Below are 15,192 nucleotides of genomic sequence, written 5' to 3'. Positions count from 1 at the left end.
CTACATCAGGAAGCATTCAGAATTGTCTGAATTGAATGTTAAAGTCCTGGAAGCTCTGGAACTATATAACAAATTGGTGAATGAAGCACCAGTGTACTCAGTCTATTCAAAGCTCCACCCTCCAGCACATTACCCACCTGCATCATCTGGGGTTCCAATGCAGGTGAGCATGTTTTTTGAGAACATTTTCTAAATTATAAACAACTTTTAAAAGTAAAAGAAAATGTTTTATAGCATAGTATTAAGATTTCTTTTGTCTGTGAATAAAATTATAAAATTTATCTTTGATTGTTTCAGTAAATATTGGCTAAACAATTAACATTCACCAGAGCAAATTAGACAGATACTGATATTTCACAAATACATTTTAGTTCAGTTTTAACATGGATGAAAAGACCATTAAATATGTGAGGGTAGTTCTGGTTCTTCATATGCTTTTGTAAGTATAAAGCATAAATCTTTTATGTAAACATAAATCCTTTTTGTAAATGTGGAGTATAAATCTTTTGATTTAGGACAATACCTGACATATCAGAAGTTCCCCAGGTGAGGTACTAACGCTTTCCTGCTGCTCAACAAGATTTAACATTTCTTTACAAATTTCCATAAAGATTTATTTGACTTACATGATTATTAACAGGCACAATGAACTTCTAGAGTATGCTTTATACTTCCTTTACTTAGCTGCATGACTTACATTGTTAAAAATCTGTGCATAGCAAAGATATGATACATGTCTAGGAGGTACAGACTCCGTAAGCCATCCATGAACATCCATAAGCCATCTTTTTCCAGTACTTTTCACCTTTTTTGTGTGCTTGCCATGTGAAGCGAATACTTACATTTGTCAGTATCCCCATTCGGAAGCGTTTTTTGAAATTTCAGCCAATTAGCCAATTGAATTCAGAATGAGCTTGGATGAGCAAAATTCATGTTAATTTATGAAAACTGGTATGTAAAGGTGCATGTGAAGGAGACACCAAGGAGAAAGGGTAGAATGTGGGTGCATAATTTAGATGACTTGACACAACATAATTGTTAAGTAAAAAAAGAATAGTCACTATGGTAACTGTCACGTCAGACAAGATACATTTATCAAATATGCCATGCCTTCATCTTTTTGAAAATTAGGAGGGTAGGAAAGATTTTTCTGGCTGCAAAAGACATTTGGGATTTATTCAGTTTGCTTCTGTTTTCAGAGTTGTTCGCTGCTGCTGTGAAAGTGGAACAAAACAGCAGTGTCTGCATCATTGTATGATAAAACTTTATGTTTGCTTTTTTGTGTGTCTGTAAAGGGTTATTTGCCATTCTGTGTCAGGTTTTGGTGTTTAGTTGCATTCTACTTACTGCGTTTTGCCAAGCACAACTCATGTCTCTAAAAAGTTAACTTTCTTTCTGTTTGATTCCTCACATAATCTGTATCTACACTGTTCACTCAAGAGCATTTGAAATATTCAAAAGTTTCTATTCTAATTTGACAAAAATATATCTCTACTAGAAGCAGTTGGGGTAACACATTAGTTGTATTGTGTAGGCTACTCAGGAACCCTAAACTGCAGAAGAAGCTGATTCTCACAGTCTCAGCCTATTGTCAGTAGATTGTTACATGTCTACTAAGGAGGTACTGTGATTGTACTTAATATAGCTTATTTGGCATTTCTAGCATTCTAAATTTTCAGATGAATGGTATTTACTTTAAAAATAGCTTAATTTAAAACTGGATTGATGATCATTATGGTATGATATGATATTAAATGTATGCATTGTTTTGATGCTATATTTAGTAGACAGGTGGTAGACCCTGTCCTTAAGGAGCTGTTGTCCTGAAAATAAGTAGGGCACATATAAATGTCCAAAGAGACCTAAACCATTTTTGCTGTTTCCTGAGGATACATGTCTTTTGCCCATAACTCTTCTTTACTTTTGTCCTGTTTGTCTTAAAGGTAGGAAATAAGGTAGACATTGCCAGGGAAGCCCTGGCACCCTTATACCATTTCTTTTTCAGCTTTTTCTCTCAAGTTTCTTTCTTAGGAAGGAGTTGGATGAGTCATCCTGGGATGAGGGTAAAGAAGGTTATCATTCTTATAGTGACTTTAAGTGATGGTGGGCTTCCCTTCAAGGGAGTGTATAGTTTTCTGTGGCTCTACAGCAAGACATCTTTACTGAGTAATAGGCAACCTGGATAGATTGCAATCCACTACTTAAAAGTACACCACCTGTCTTTCTCCCAGCTCTCTGTAAAAATAAAAGAACAGCCAAACAAATCAAATTTCCATAGATTTGGCACTGTGATTTGACAGCTCTCCACTTTTAGTTCTAAGATGGATAGATTGGTAGAATCAGATTGCTTCCCAAAGAAGTATAGTTTCTTTCCTTTAAGTCTTTTAACATTTTAAATATATTATTAGGCACATGTTTGGGAGATTAGTGAATCAACTTTTTCTTTCTGATTAATAGACATATCCAGTTCAATCACATGGTGGAAACTATATGGGTCAGAGCATTCACCAAGTAACTGTTGCCCAAAGCTATAGCCTAGGACCCGATCACATTGGTCCACTGAGATCTCTGCCTCCAAATGTGAATTCCTCAGTGACAGCACAGCCTGCTCAAACTTCATATTTAAGGTAAGTTTTGGGAGCTGTGTTAATTTTATAATTATATGTGTTAATTTTCCTAGATTTTCAGAATGAGAATATATAGACCCTTATTAAGATGAAGTTACAGAACTGTTTATTCATAATCCTGTGAAGTGGAATGGTGTTACCTTAGCTTTGCTACCCATACTGATATTATTGCCCGCCCTTAAGCTTACAGTGTGCATCCTTGGGGCAAAAGCTAATTGTCCTTTATGAGACTAAGCCCATGATGTGCTTAGCACTGTGCTATAATCAGCCTGTGAAGTAGTCCCAGACTTATTTATCTGCATGCACTCCTAAAAATTAGAAAACTGTTGTTACTTTGACCCTTAAGAAGGGCGTTTGAACTGTGGAATTTGTAGTTCAGGTTTTTTTGTTTTGTTTTTTTGAGACAGAGTCTCCCTCTGTCACCCAGGCTGGAGTGCAGTGGCTAGATCTCTGCTTACTGCAACCTCCGTCTTCCAGGTTCAAGCGATTCTCCTGCCTCAGCCCCCTAAGTAGCTGGGATTACAGGCACGCGCCACCACGCCCAGCTAATTTTTTTGTATTTTTAGTAGAGACGGGGTTTCAGCATGTTGGTCAGGCTGATCTCGAACTCCTGACCTCGTGATGTTCCACCCGCCTCGGCCTCCCAAAGTGCTGGGATTATAGGTGTGAGCCACCACGCCTGGCCAAGTTTTTTTTTTTTTAAGACAAGGTCTCACTCAGTCGCCCAGAATAGAGTGCAGTGGCATGATCTCAGCTCACTACAGTCTTGACCTCCCGATCTCAAGCTATCCACCCACCCTCATCAGCCTCTCCAGTAGCTGGGACTACAGGCGAGCACCACCATGTTCTGCTAATTTTTGTATTTTTTTGTCAAGGTGGGGTTTCGCCATGTTGCCCAGGCTGGTCTCAAACTCCTGAGCTCAAGGGATCTGCCTGCTGTGGCTGCTCAAAGTGCTAGGATTACAGGCATGCACCACCGCACCCAGCCCTATAGTTCTTTTTTTAAATAAAAACACTTTTACTCTAAGAGTTGTATTTAAATCTTTCTTTCTATTCATTTTGCTTAACCATACAAAATGTTCATTCAATATAATCATATGTAGATGATCTATAAGGTCTCTTCTCACCCTCAAACTCCATGAGTATGAATTTTAGATATTATATGAATATTAAATAAATCTGTTCATATTAGTGTTCAGTTAGAATAAAATATAAAATTTTGCTATGTTTGGTAACACTAGGAACTATAGAGAAAAAACTGGTGTAGTTTTGAAACTAATTCTCTTTATTGCAAGCAGTATATTTGGTGGAATTTAAAATTACATAATTTTTTTTATTGAAACTTTTTTTTATAGATGGGGTTTTATCACCCAGGCTGAAGTACAGTAGTGTGATCATAGTTCATTGCAGCCTCCAACTCCCGGGCTTAAGGGATCTTCCAACCTCTGACTCCTGAGTAGCTGAGACCACAGGCGCATACTACACCCAGCTAATGTTATTAATTTTTTGTAGAGATGGGTATTGCCATGTTGCCTGGGCTGGTCTCAAAGCAGGCTGACCTCAAGCAATCCTCTCCCCTTGGCCTCCCAAAATGCTGGGATTAAAGCCATGAGCCTCCAAGCTCAGCCCTAAAACCGCTGGGCATAGTATGTATATATATGCGTATATATATGTATATATATACGCATATATATACACATATATGCGTATATATGTATATATACGCATATATATACGCATATATGTGTATACACACACACACACACACATATATATATATATATATATTTTTTTTTTTTTTTGGGACGGAGTCTCACTCTGTCACCCAGGCTGGAGTGCAGCAGCATGATCTTGGGTCACTGCAAGCCCCACCTCCCGGTGCCATTCTCTTGCCTCAGCCTCCTGAGTAGCTGGGACTACAGGCGCGTGCCACCACACCCAGCTAATTTTGTTTTTGTATTTGTAGTAGAGACGGAGTTTCACTGTGTTAGCCAGGATGGTCTCGATCTCCTGACCTCGTGATCCGCCCTCCTCGGCCTCCCAAAGTGCTAGGATTACAGGTGTGAGCCACCGCGTCCAGCCAAAAGTATATATATTTTAAGAGAAATGTATGCCACAGTAGTTATAGGAACAAACAAGTCTTGCAATTTGGTGTGATTTTTCAGCTTAGTTTGTGAAGTGTCAATAAAGAAACTATAGTTTCCGACTATCCTGAGGGTTGATTTTGGGCCCTATACAGACTATGCTGTTTTCCTTTTAAAAGTAGAAAGTCCTTACTGAAGGAAAGCTTGAAGGATGTTTACAGAGAAGAGGTGGACTTCTTTGTGCTGGATTGGGAGATGGGGAAGGGAGAATATGGGCTGAAAGTGGCATCTTGAGCCAGGGCTCCATTCTCATTGCAAATGGCCAAGGGTACTTCTGTCAGGAACAGTTTGCATCTCCTTAGGTGGTTTCTGAATGTTTTTAGTTAGAGATTCTGGAGAAGGGAAGTTAAATTGGCCTTAGAATCTTACATTTTGTTTGTTTTCAAGTACCTCTGTCTTCTTACCAAATATAAAAATTACATTAACAAGCTCGGCATGGTGGCTCATGCCTGTAATCCCAACGCTTTGAGAGGCCAAGGCCAGAGGATCACTTGAGCCCAGTAGTTTGAGACCATCCTGGGCAACATAGCAAGACCCAGTCTCTACAAAAAAAATTTTTTTTTAATTAGTTGGGACTAATTTAAATTTTTTTTAAATAGTCCCAGCTACTCAGGAGGCTTAAGGCAGGAGGATTGCTTGAGCCCAGGAGTTTGAGAATGCAATGAGCTATGATCTGCACCCCAGCCTGGGCAACAGAGCAAGATCCCATCTCAAAAATAAGAAGAAGAAAATTTGATTAGCAGTATTCAATGGCTGGAATGATTAAATTGTAATCAGAACAGCAGAGCTACATAAGCTTAAAAAGAAGATGGAAAAGGCATTTTTGTCATCATGATTGATCTCTAACTGTAACCTTATATATTGCAAAGTAAATATGGTTTTCTTTTTAAAATTTTGTTTGTAGCACTGGACAAGACACTGTTTCCAATCCTACTTATATGAACCAGAACTCTAACCTACAGTCAGCTACTGGTACAACTGCTTACACACAGCAAATCGGGATGTCTGTGGATATGTCATCTTATCAGAACACTACTTCCAATTTGCCTCAACTGGCAGGCTTTCCGGTGACAGTTCCAGCTCATCCAGTTGCACAGCAGCACACAAATTACCATCAGCAGCCTCTCCTTTAGAAACAAAGCAAGCATTTTCTTGAAAGCCTTCATAAGTGTATTATTCAGTCCTTGTGATACCAACCTGAAAATATTAAAACTTTTTTCCCTCTCAACTCAAAAGGACCATGAATAAATAAAGCACAAAAACCTCTCTTATTCTACAAGGCCATAAAAGGTTTTTTTTTTTTTTTCAGTCCAGTTTGTTTGAAGTCAATCTTTTCATCAGAGGCAGCTTAAAGATGCTTTCAGTTAGTTTTGTCTTACTTTCAGATTTCTCTACATAAATCTAGATACTCATTAAATAGCCTTATGACAAACAGTATGAGATACTTATGACAAACTCGCTCTGTCACCCAGGCTGGAGTGCAGTAGCATGATCGACAGAGTGAGTTGTCATAAGTATCTCATACTTATAAACAGTATGAGATACGAGGATTAAAATATTATTTTAAAGAAACCACTGTTTCCCCCTAAAATGTCATAAGAGCACTGAAGAACTTGAAATATTTTTTTCAGAGTTTCTCACACACTTTAAAAGTCTAACTTTTTTGTGTGTAAGCATTTAGCTTGCCAGCATATTTCTTTTTGGCTCCTTAAATTGCGGTTGTGTTTGCAGTATTGTCACTTTTGCTCTCACTGTTATGTTGAATAATAATTAGCATATAATAGTCTACAGAAGCAAGAGCAATCTGGAAGGAACAAAAATGTTTTCTGTGATTAACAGTGAAGACCTTGTAAATGCAGATGTGTGATAAAGCATTTAGTCAGTCCCCCAAACAGTCATGCCAACTGTGAAGGAATGTCCCACAAAACATTTCCATTCCCTGAGGAAAAACATTTTCTTTCCTACATGTATCTCTGGTATTTAGAATTGTCACTAATAACCTTTTCAAGTGACTTTGGCTATTCTCTAATGAAGATATGGTCCATTTGTTTTTCTTCCTGCAATGTGGTGTGCAGAGATGCTGCATATCCTTTTTATGGGATTGCGTGTGAATTTGAACCGTGAGACATTCCTAATAATTTGTTGTGAGATATACCAAGCATGGATGATAAGTGTGTTTTTAGTGATGTGTTGTTTTTTTAAAGAGGTGATTCAAGTACTGTTGCTAAGCTGTCAACATACCAAGCTGTTGAAAAAATTGTCCATTTCTTTCAGAAGTAATTCTCAGCCTGTGGAATAATAGCAGGTGAAGACTTCATAGAAGGTGACAGATTGATAGGGAGGCTATTGAAGCAGTTTTTCTGAAGCCTGCATTTTGAGTTAGTTTATAGTGCTAATAGATTCTATATAACTGTGAGAGTTTGGTAGTAAACCAGTAGGGATTGTTTTCTCTCCTAAAAATTTGCACACTACTTCATTGTCTACCAACTTTTTACATATTGGAAAATAGAAATTGCAAATACATACATGTATGGAAACATATTCAGATTGGGAAAAACAATGGACATTAGTTTTTAAAAAGTTACATGGAAGCAAGATTTCTATATTTGTTTTTTTAAAGGAAGCAGTCATTCTTTCTACTAAATCCATTTCAAGCTAGTTCTCTGAAAATTTTGCCATTTATCTACAGAAATTTGATTATAAATATGTTCCTTTTTCAAAGAAACTTTATTCTAGAACAAAATAGTCTATATGGTACTTGATCTACATTTAAGTGGAAAAATTAGCAGTATTTGAAAGCTCAGTTTATGTCATTGTCTTAACTTCAGATACAAATAACTGAACAGAAAGTTTTAACCTTTAATATCTCATGTTCTGTTTTTTATTCAGTATTTTCCTTTATGTTAATTCAATTATATACTTCTGAATGGCACCTTACTTTTTGGAAACAAATCTTCTGTTCTTTACAAAATAATAATTTTTAAAAAACGTTTAAAAAAATCCAAAGCTGCTCTCGATAATAGTCAACATTTGCATATATATGGAATTTCTTACTTTTTTTCTCCCAAACTCTATTTAATAAACTTATTTTAATGTTTGTGTATTTCATGTATAATTGTGATCTCAATTATAAAAGTTTAATTCAGCATGTCTTTGAGCCAATATAATTACTGCACACCCACTAAATTGGGATCAGCCATTATAAATAATGTAGTTTTAGAATAATAAAACATGACATATATATATATTATATATATAGTATATATGGGCACATCGGTGAAAGTTTATATGTGCAGAAGTTTTTTTCTTTCTCTTAAGTTAAAAATTATTTTTTGCCATATGTAATAAATTTTGTGTTGCAGGCTGTCGAGAGATAAAAATGATTTTAAATCTGTGTACTGATGATTCTTTTGGTGTTAAGAAACACAGGGTTGTGTACTTTCCTTTTTATGAGCTTATGGATTCTATTTATATTAAGACCTGTTTATAATTGTTTTCTGCCAAAGGGAATTGTCTAACTTCAGATTTCTACATTGGGTTCATACTTACTGTTTTATATCAGAAATAAAAAAATAGCTTCTGCTTTTTCATATGAAATCTTGGTACATCAGAAAGAATTCCTGAAAATTTATAATAGAATGAATTTTATTAATGCAGAAAAATACCCCAGGGTGTTAAAATATATGAAGTGTGGGATATATTCTTATAGTTTGTAAAATGTAGTCAACCAATACTGTCTTCTAATTTGGTAATTTATTTATAAAATTACTTAAACATTAGGTAATTATATTTGTTAGGATTTGAAATTATTTGTAGTTAAATTGTCATGCTGTTTGAAATAATTGATACTTGTCTACGTAATACATTTTACTGTATGTTTTGAAGATGGTTATAATTTCACTTTCAAAATTTAAAAAATCAATTTTAAATGTTTTAAAAACATATAGCTTAGGGATTTTTTTTAAAAAGATTTTCTTAGTAAAAACATAAATTTAAAAGCCCCTGAGTTCTAGGAGAGGGCTTATTGAATTGTTATAAGAAAGCTGGAGTTACTTTGATAAGTAATAAATTATAAATAGCACTGATCTATAATGCTTTATTTCTATCGGAAGGTACTTTTTCTTCTTTCATCATCAGTTTTAGCCAATTAGTAAATGGGAATACTCAGTTTTAGGGATTTGATTTTTGTTTGGTTTAATTTTCTTTCAAAAATTAAAAGTATATTTCTAAAAGTTTTCCCCAGAGGCCAGATACAGTGGCTCATGCCTATAATCCCAGCACTTTGAGAGCCTGAGATAGGAGTATTGCTTGAGGCTAGGAGTTTGAGACCAACCTGGCAACATGGCAAGACCCTATCTCTACAAAAATTTTAAAACTTAGCCAGGTGTGGTAGTGCACCTGTAGTCCCAGCTAGTCAGTAGGCTGAGGTGAGAGTATGGCTTGAGGCTGCAGTGAGGTGTGATCACGCCACTGCACTCCGGCCTGACAGAATGAGATCCTGTCTCAAAAAGAAAATTCCCCAGAAGAAGAATTCTAATTTTATCAAGCTGAATTAAAATTTGAGAGTCTTTTTTTTTAAATCTTACTGTGTCAAAAGAGGCATTATGTTGCTTGTGTGATATAGTGAATAGTGTCCCTCCAAATTTCATGTACACCTGGAATGTCACAATGTGACTTAACAGTAGCCACCCCCCACCCCCGCCCTTATCTGTGGTGGATACATTTGCAAGATCCCCAGTGGATGCCTGAAACCGCAGATAGTACTGAACCTTATATATACTGTTTGTTTTCCTATGCATACATATCCCTATGATAAAGTTTATGAATTTGGCACTTAACAGCAGAACTAATAAGATGAAAGAGTTGTAACAATATACTCTAATAAAAGTTATTTAAAATGTATGTATTGTTATCTGTAATTTTGCATTTAATATTTTTGGACCATGGTTTAATCTGGGTAACTGAAAACACAGAAAGTGAAATCATGGGCCGGGCGTGGTGGCTCACGCCTGTAATCCCAGTACTTTGGGAGGCCGAGGCAGGTGGATCACCTGAGGTCAGGAGTCTGAGACCAGCCTGGCCAACATAGTGAAACCCTGTCTCTTACTAAAAATACAACATTAGCTGTGCGTAGTGGCGCATAACTGATCACAGCTACTTGGGAAGCTGAGGCAGGAGAATAGCTTGAACCTGGGAGGCGGAGGTTGCAGTGAGCCAAGATCATGCCATTGCACTCCAGCCTGGGCAACAAGAACAAAACTCCATCTCAAAAAAAAAAAAAAAAGTGGAATCATGGTTAAGGGCTGACTACTGTATTTGGAAATAGGGTCTTTGCAGATACAATTATTTAAGGATCTTGAGGCGAATTTATCCTGGATTTAGGGTGGGCCCTAAATCCAATGCCTACTGTCCTTATCAGAAGAGGAGAAGACACACATAGATGAAAAGAGGCCATGTGAAGATGGCAGTGAAAGTTGCAGTTATGCTGCCAGAGGGCAAGGACTACCTGGGATCACCAGAAGTTGGAAGAGGCAAAGGATTCCTCCATAGATCCTGCAGAGGGAGCATGGCCTTGCTAACATCTTGATTTCAGACTCCAGAAATGTGAGAGAACAAATTTCTGTTGTTTGTTACAGCAGTCCTGGGGAACTCAGACATGGGTAAAAGTGTACAGTGAAATCTGAGTACCAAGTACTCAAGACTTTGATAAGATTGCTTAAAATTGACGGAGGAATTCTGAGAAAGATGTCTGTAGTCCAGTGACAGTCTTTTTATCTTTGCTAAACTATAAGGATATTGCATGGATAGATGAAACTAAGACCTCTATTAATCCCATAATCCTATTTCTTGATTTTTAAATAGCACATCTACATTTCAATAATTGATTTCATTATGCCAGAGGTGTTTACAGTTAGCAAGATTATAACTGATTTGCATTTTTATCTACTCCTCTGCTCATCTTGAGCAGTAGTTATTGAATGACAGGAGAAATGTTCAAAGCCAAACAGATGAAGAAGAAACAAAAAACTGGAGGATATTCCCCCTCAAAAGCTACTCAAGAATGGAGGTTTGGTTTTGTTCTTAGCTTTATACCATTTAATATCCTAATAAAGGCTTTCCAGTTGGCTGGGCATGGTGGCTCACACTTCTAATCCCAGCACTTTGGGAGGCCAAGATGGGAGGATTGCTTGAGGTCTGGAGTTCGAGGTCTGCCTGCTCAACATAGCGAGACCCCATCTCTTTAAAAAAAAAAAAAAAAGTTTTCCAGTACCCTTACACTAAGTCAGTGACATACTGATTACATTTTGGTCTCAGGAGCTGACTACTTCTTTAAAAAAAATGAGGTGAAATTCACATAAAATTAACCATTTTAAAGTGAACTGGTCAGGGGCATTTTGCCATTAAAAGTAATGGCAAAAACTGCAATTACTTTTGCACCAACCTAATTATATATTCACAGTGTTGGGCAGGCACAACTGCCTTTTTTTTTTTTTTTTTATGTTTTTGCAGTTTTTTGTGTGTCTGGCTTTTATTTAGTGTTTTTGCAGTTCATTTTTATTGTAGCATATATCAATACTTCATTTCTTTTTATGACTGAATAATATGCCATTATATATATCACAATTTGTTTATTCATCTTTTGGTGAACACTTGTGCTATTTTTACTTTTTTTTTTTTTTTTTTTTTGAGATGGAGTCTCACTCTCTCACCCAGGCTGGGGTGCAGTGGCATCATCTCAGCTCACTGCAATCTCTGCCTCCTGGATTCAAGTGATTCCCCTGCCTTAGCCTCCCGAAAAGCTGGGATTACAGGTGTGTGCCACCACGCCTGGCTAATTTTTGTATTTTTAGTAGAGATGGGGTTTCGCCATGTTGGCCAGGCTGGTCTGGAACTCCTGACCTCAGGTGATCTGCCTGCCTCAGCCTCCTGAAGTGCTAGGATTACAGGCATAAGCCACCACACCTGGCCTATTTTTACTTTCTGTTGTGAATGCTGCTATGAACGTGTGTGTACATGTATATGAATACCAGTTTCCAATTCTTTTAGATACATAAGAGTAGAAGTACTGGGTCATATGGTAATTATACATTTAACTTTTTGAGGAACTACCAAACTTTCCCACAGCGGAACCATTTTACATTTCCACCAGCAATGCACAAGGCTTCCAATTTCTCCACATCCTCACTGACATTTGTTAATTTCCTTTTTTTTTTTTTTTTTTTTTTATTATAGCCATGCTGCTGGGTGTGAAGTTGTTGGTACCTCATTATGGGTTTTTTTTTTTTTGCATTTTCCTAATGACCAGTGATGTTGAGCATCTTTTCATATGTTATTAGCCACTTAGATATCTTTCTTTTTTTTTTTTTTTGAGACAGCTCTGTCGCCCAGGCTGGAGTGCAGTGGTGTGATCTCGGCTCACTGCAAATTCCATCTCCCAGGTTCACGCCATTCTCCTGCCTCAGCCTCCCGAGTAGCTGGGACTATAAACACCTGTCACCACACCCGACTAATTTTTTTTTTGTAGTTTTAGTAGAGACGGGGTTTCACTGTGTTAGCCAGGATGGTCTCGATCTCCTGACCTTGTGATTCGCCCACCTCGGCCTCCCAAAGTGCTGGGATTACAGGCGTAAGCCACTGCGCCTGGTCTGCTATCTTCTTTAGAGAAATGTCTAAGTCCTTTGCCCATTGCTTTTGTTGTGTTTTGAAGTGGAGTCTTGCTGTGTTGCCCAGCCTGGCCTCATCTCCTGGGCTAAAGTGATCCTTCTGCCTCAGCCTCCCCAGGAGCTGCCTTTGCTCATTTTTTAATCAAGTTTTTTGTCTCTGTTGTTGAGTTGTTTTGATAATGTTCTTTGACACACCAAAGCTTGAAATTTTGGTTAGGTCTAATTTATTTCCTCTTTTTTTTTTTCTTTTTTTTTTTCTTTTTTTATTGCTCTTGCTTTTCGTGTGATATCTAAGAATCCATTGCCAAATCTAAGGCCATGAAAATTTCCTCCTTTGTTTTCTTCTAAGACTATTATGGTTTTAGCTCTTATAATTAGGTTGTGGATCCACTTGAGTTAATTTTTGTACATGGTATGAGGTATAGGGTCCAACTTCATTTTTTGCATATTGGTATCGAGTTGTCCCAGCATCATTTGTTGAAGAGACTATTGTTTTACCAGCTACTTTTTGACACTGCTATAACATACCCTAGTGGTGGTCAATTCTAGGACCTAAGTTCTCCAGCTGTGATGCATCAAACCCATAGCTGTATAATTTGCACTTCTAAGAGAGGACAGCTTCGTCCTAATCTGATTACTTCCATCATATACCTAAAGGGGAGACAATGCTATCTTGTTAGGACATAGCTTTCCGTGATGTCTAGGAACAGATATGTTAGGTGTCAGTGTAGAGATAGTTCTTAACTGTCACATAGATTTGTTCTCCAAGCAACTTCAGACATGTACTGTATGGTGAAAAGTGCATTGTCTAAATAGAAAAAAGAGACTTAGACTTTGTGCCCTAGCCAAAAATAATCTTCATCATACTTCTGTCCTGGGAAACCCTCTCCAGAGATTTTCATCTACATGTTATTAGTCAGAACTGTATGAAAGGACACTTAGCTGCACATGCCTTTGGGAAGGTGAGAATTTTGCTGTCCGTCCTGTATATAGAGAGGGCAAAGGAGATGATGATTGGGGAAATGTAGAGTGAAACAATTGTTGATAGTAATCTGCCACAGGGACAGACCTGTTGAAATGTGTTTACACCATGGTGTTACTATTTTGTGTGACTGGTAAATAAATTTGAAGTTGCATTGGTTGTGGCAATTCCATGACCAAATAAACTCTTGTTAAGATTCTCTAATAAAAGCATACCATACCATAGTTTTTAGTCAGTGGAGGCTAGAAATAACGTATTTACATCTGACCTCATATAACCGGGACTTTTTTTTTTAAACACTTTCTTGGGAGACACAGAGAAAGCCCTGGAAGTGAAGAGGGAGATAAAAGCTTCAAACTGCCCCTGTCTCTCTATTTTGAAACAGATGGAAAAGTTAAAGATTTATTAGCATTCATTAATTTATTCAATAACACAATTATTGTACACTGGGGATGCTAAGAATTTGCATTTCCGGCCAGGCGCGGTGGCTTATGCCTGTAATCCCAGCACTTTGGGAGGCCGAGGCGGGCGGATCACAAGGTCAGGAGATGGAGACCATCCTGGCTAACACAGTGAAACCCCGTCTCTACTAAAAATACAAAAAATTAGCCGGGCGTGGTGGCGGGCGCCTGTAGTCCCAGCTACTCGGGAGGCTGAGGCAGGAGAATGGCGTGAACCCAGGAGGCGGAGCTTGCAGTGAGCCGAGATCGCGCTACTGCACTCCAGCCTGGGCGACAGAGCGAGACTCCGTCTCAATTTAAAAAAAAAAAAAAAAAAAAAATTGCATTTCCAAGCTAAAGTTATATTTGCGGTTTCACCATGCACTAACTAGTTGCATAACATCAGACATTACTCTTTGATTTTCAAACCACTTTCATATACATTACCTTTGAATTCTCATAGTTCCTGTAGGTAGAAAAGTAGGTGAAGAAGTTAAATAGCTTTCACATGGTCCCATGCGGCGACAAAGCGGGAATTACAACCGAGGCTCTATTTGATGCTAAGAATGTGTCCTCACTGTACTAATGTGACTGTTAACTAGAAATAATTATCTTTATTAAGGTTGTCAGAATCTTTCAGCTCCCTTTCCCACAACTCACTGAGATGGATGGAGCTGCAGAGGGCTCATATAGGTATAGAATGCCTTCAGATATGAGAATGCTAATGCAAGGAAGAGCATTAGAGTAGATGGATCTATTTAATGTGTACATTGTAGTACAGTTAGCTCTGTCACAGATGGCTGATGAGACCAAAGCTTGATGCAAACAGACTGACTCTTTCTGAGAATCCATGTGGTTCTGTCACACAGGATGGGTCCAACATCTGGCAAATGGGCAAAGGTTTCAGAGTACTGTTTTCTGAACAGAAGAGAGCTAAATTCAAGGAGTTGCTGTGAGGAAAAAGCAGGTGACTACTTGAGGCTAATTTGGCTGTGAGGACAGTAGTTGTAAGTTGAAGCCCACACACATAGCCTGGTTTCTCCAAGAACCAAGAACCAAGATTGCTGAGAAAACAATTCTAGCCTTCGCCAGGGTTCTGTTATATTCTGGATGATGGCTAAACTCTAGAATCACATGTTCGGGTCTTCATGAGCTCCCGTTGGCAGCTTTTCTAACCTCTTCTTCACTCTCACATACTCTCCAGACTCTAGCCACCAAACCCAAAATACCACAGGTGACAATTTGGCTTTTTTTGTGCCTGTTTGGCCCTGTTATTTTTTTTCTGCCTGGAATACTTTTGTCCACCTAATAAATTATCCTTTCAAGTGTCAGCCC

The 15,192-nt window shown here is 37.8% G+C and overlaps 1 protein-coding gene across 3 annotated transcripts in view; it reads left to right on the top strand.

Moving 5' to 3' along the window:
• STAM2 (signal transducing adaptor molecule 2) overlaps positions 1 to 9,673 on the top strand; it is a 59,338-nt gene extending 49,665 nt beyond the window's left edge. For all 3 annotated transcript variants that reach the window (XM_003832725.6, XM_034954284.3, XM_034954285.3), the window contains 3 exons: positions 10 to 163; positions 2,458 to 2,627; positions 5,676 to 9,673. In XM_003832725.6, coding sequence (XP_003832773.2) covers positions 10 to 163; positions 2,458 to 2,627; positions 5,676 to 5,904 — 553 coding nt within the window. In that variant the 3' untranslated portion in view covers positions 5,905 to 9,673. The remainder of the gene's footprint in view (positions 1 to 9; positions 164 to 2,457; positions 2,628 to 5,675) is intronic.
• Positions 9,674 to 15,192: the final 5,519 nt, after the last annotated feature.

This window comes from Pan paniscus, chromosome 13 (assembly GCF_029289425.2).
Source record: "Pan paniscus chromosome 13, NHGRI_mPanPan1-v2.0_pri, whole genome shotgun sequence".
Lineage (NCBI taxonomy): Eukaryota > Metazoa > Chordata > Mammalia > Primates > Hominidae > Pan > Pan paniscus.
This window is presented reverse-complemented; position numbering and strand designations above follow the sequence as displayed.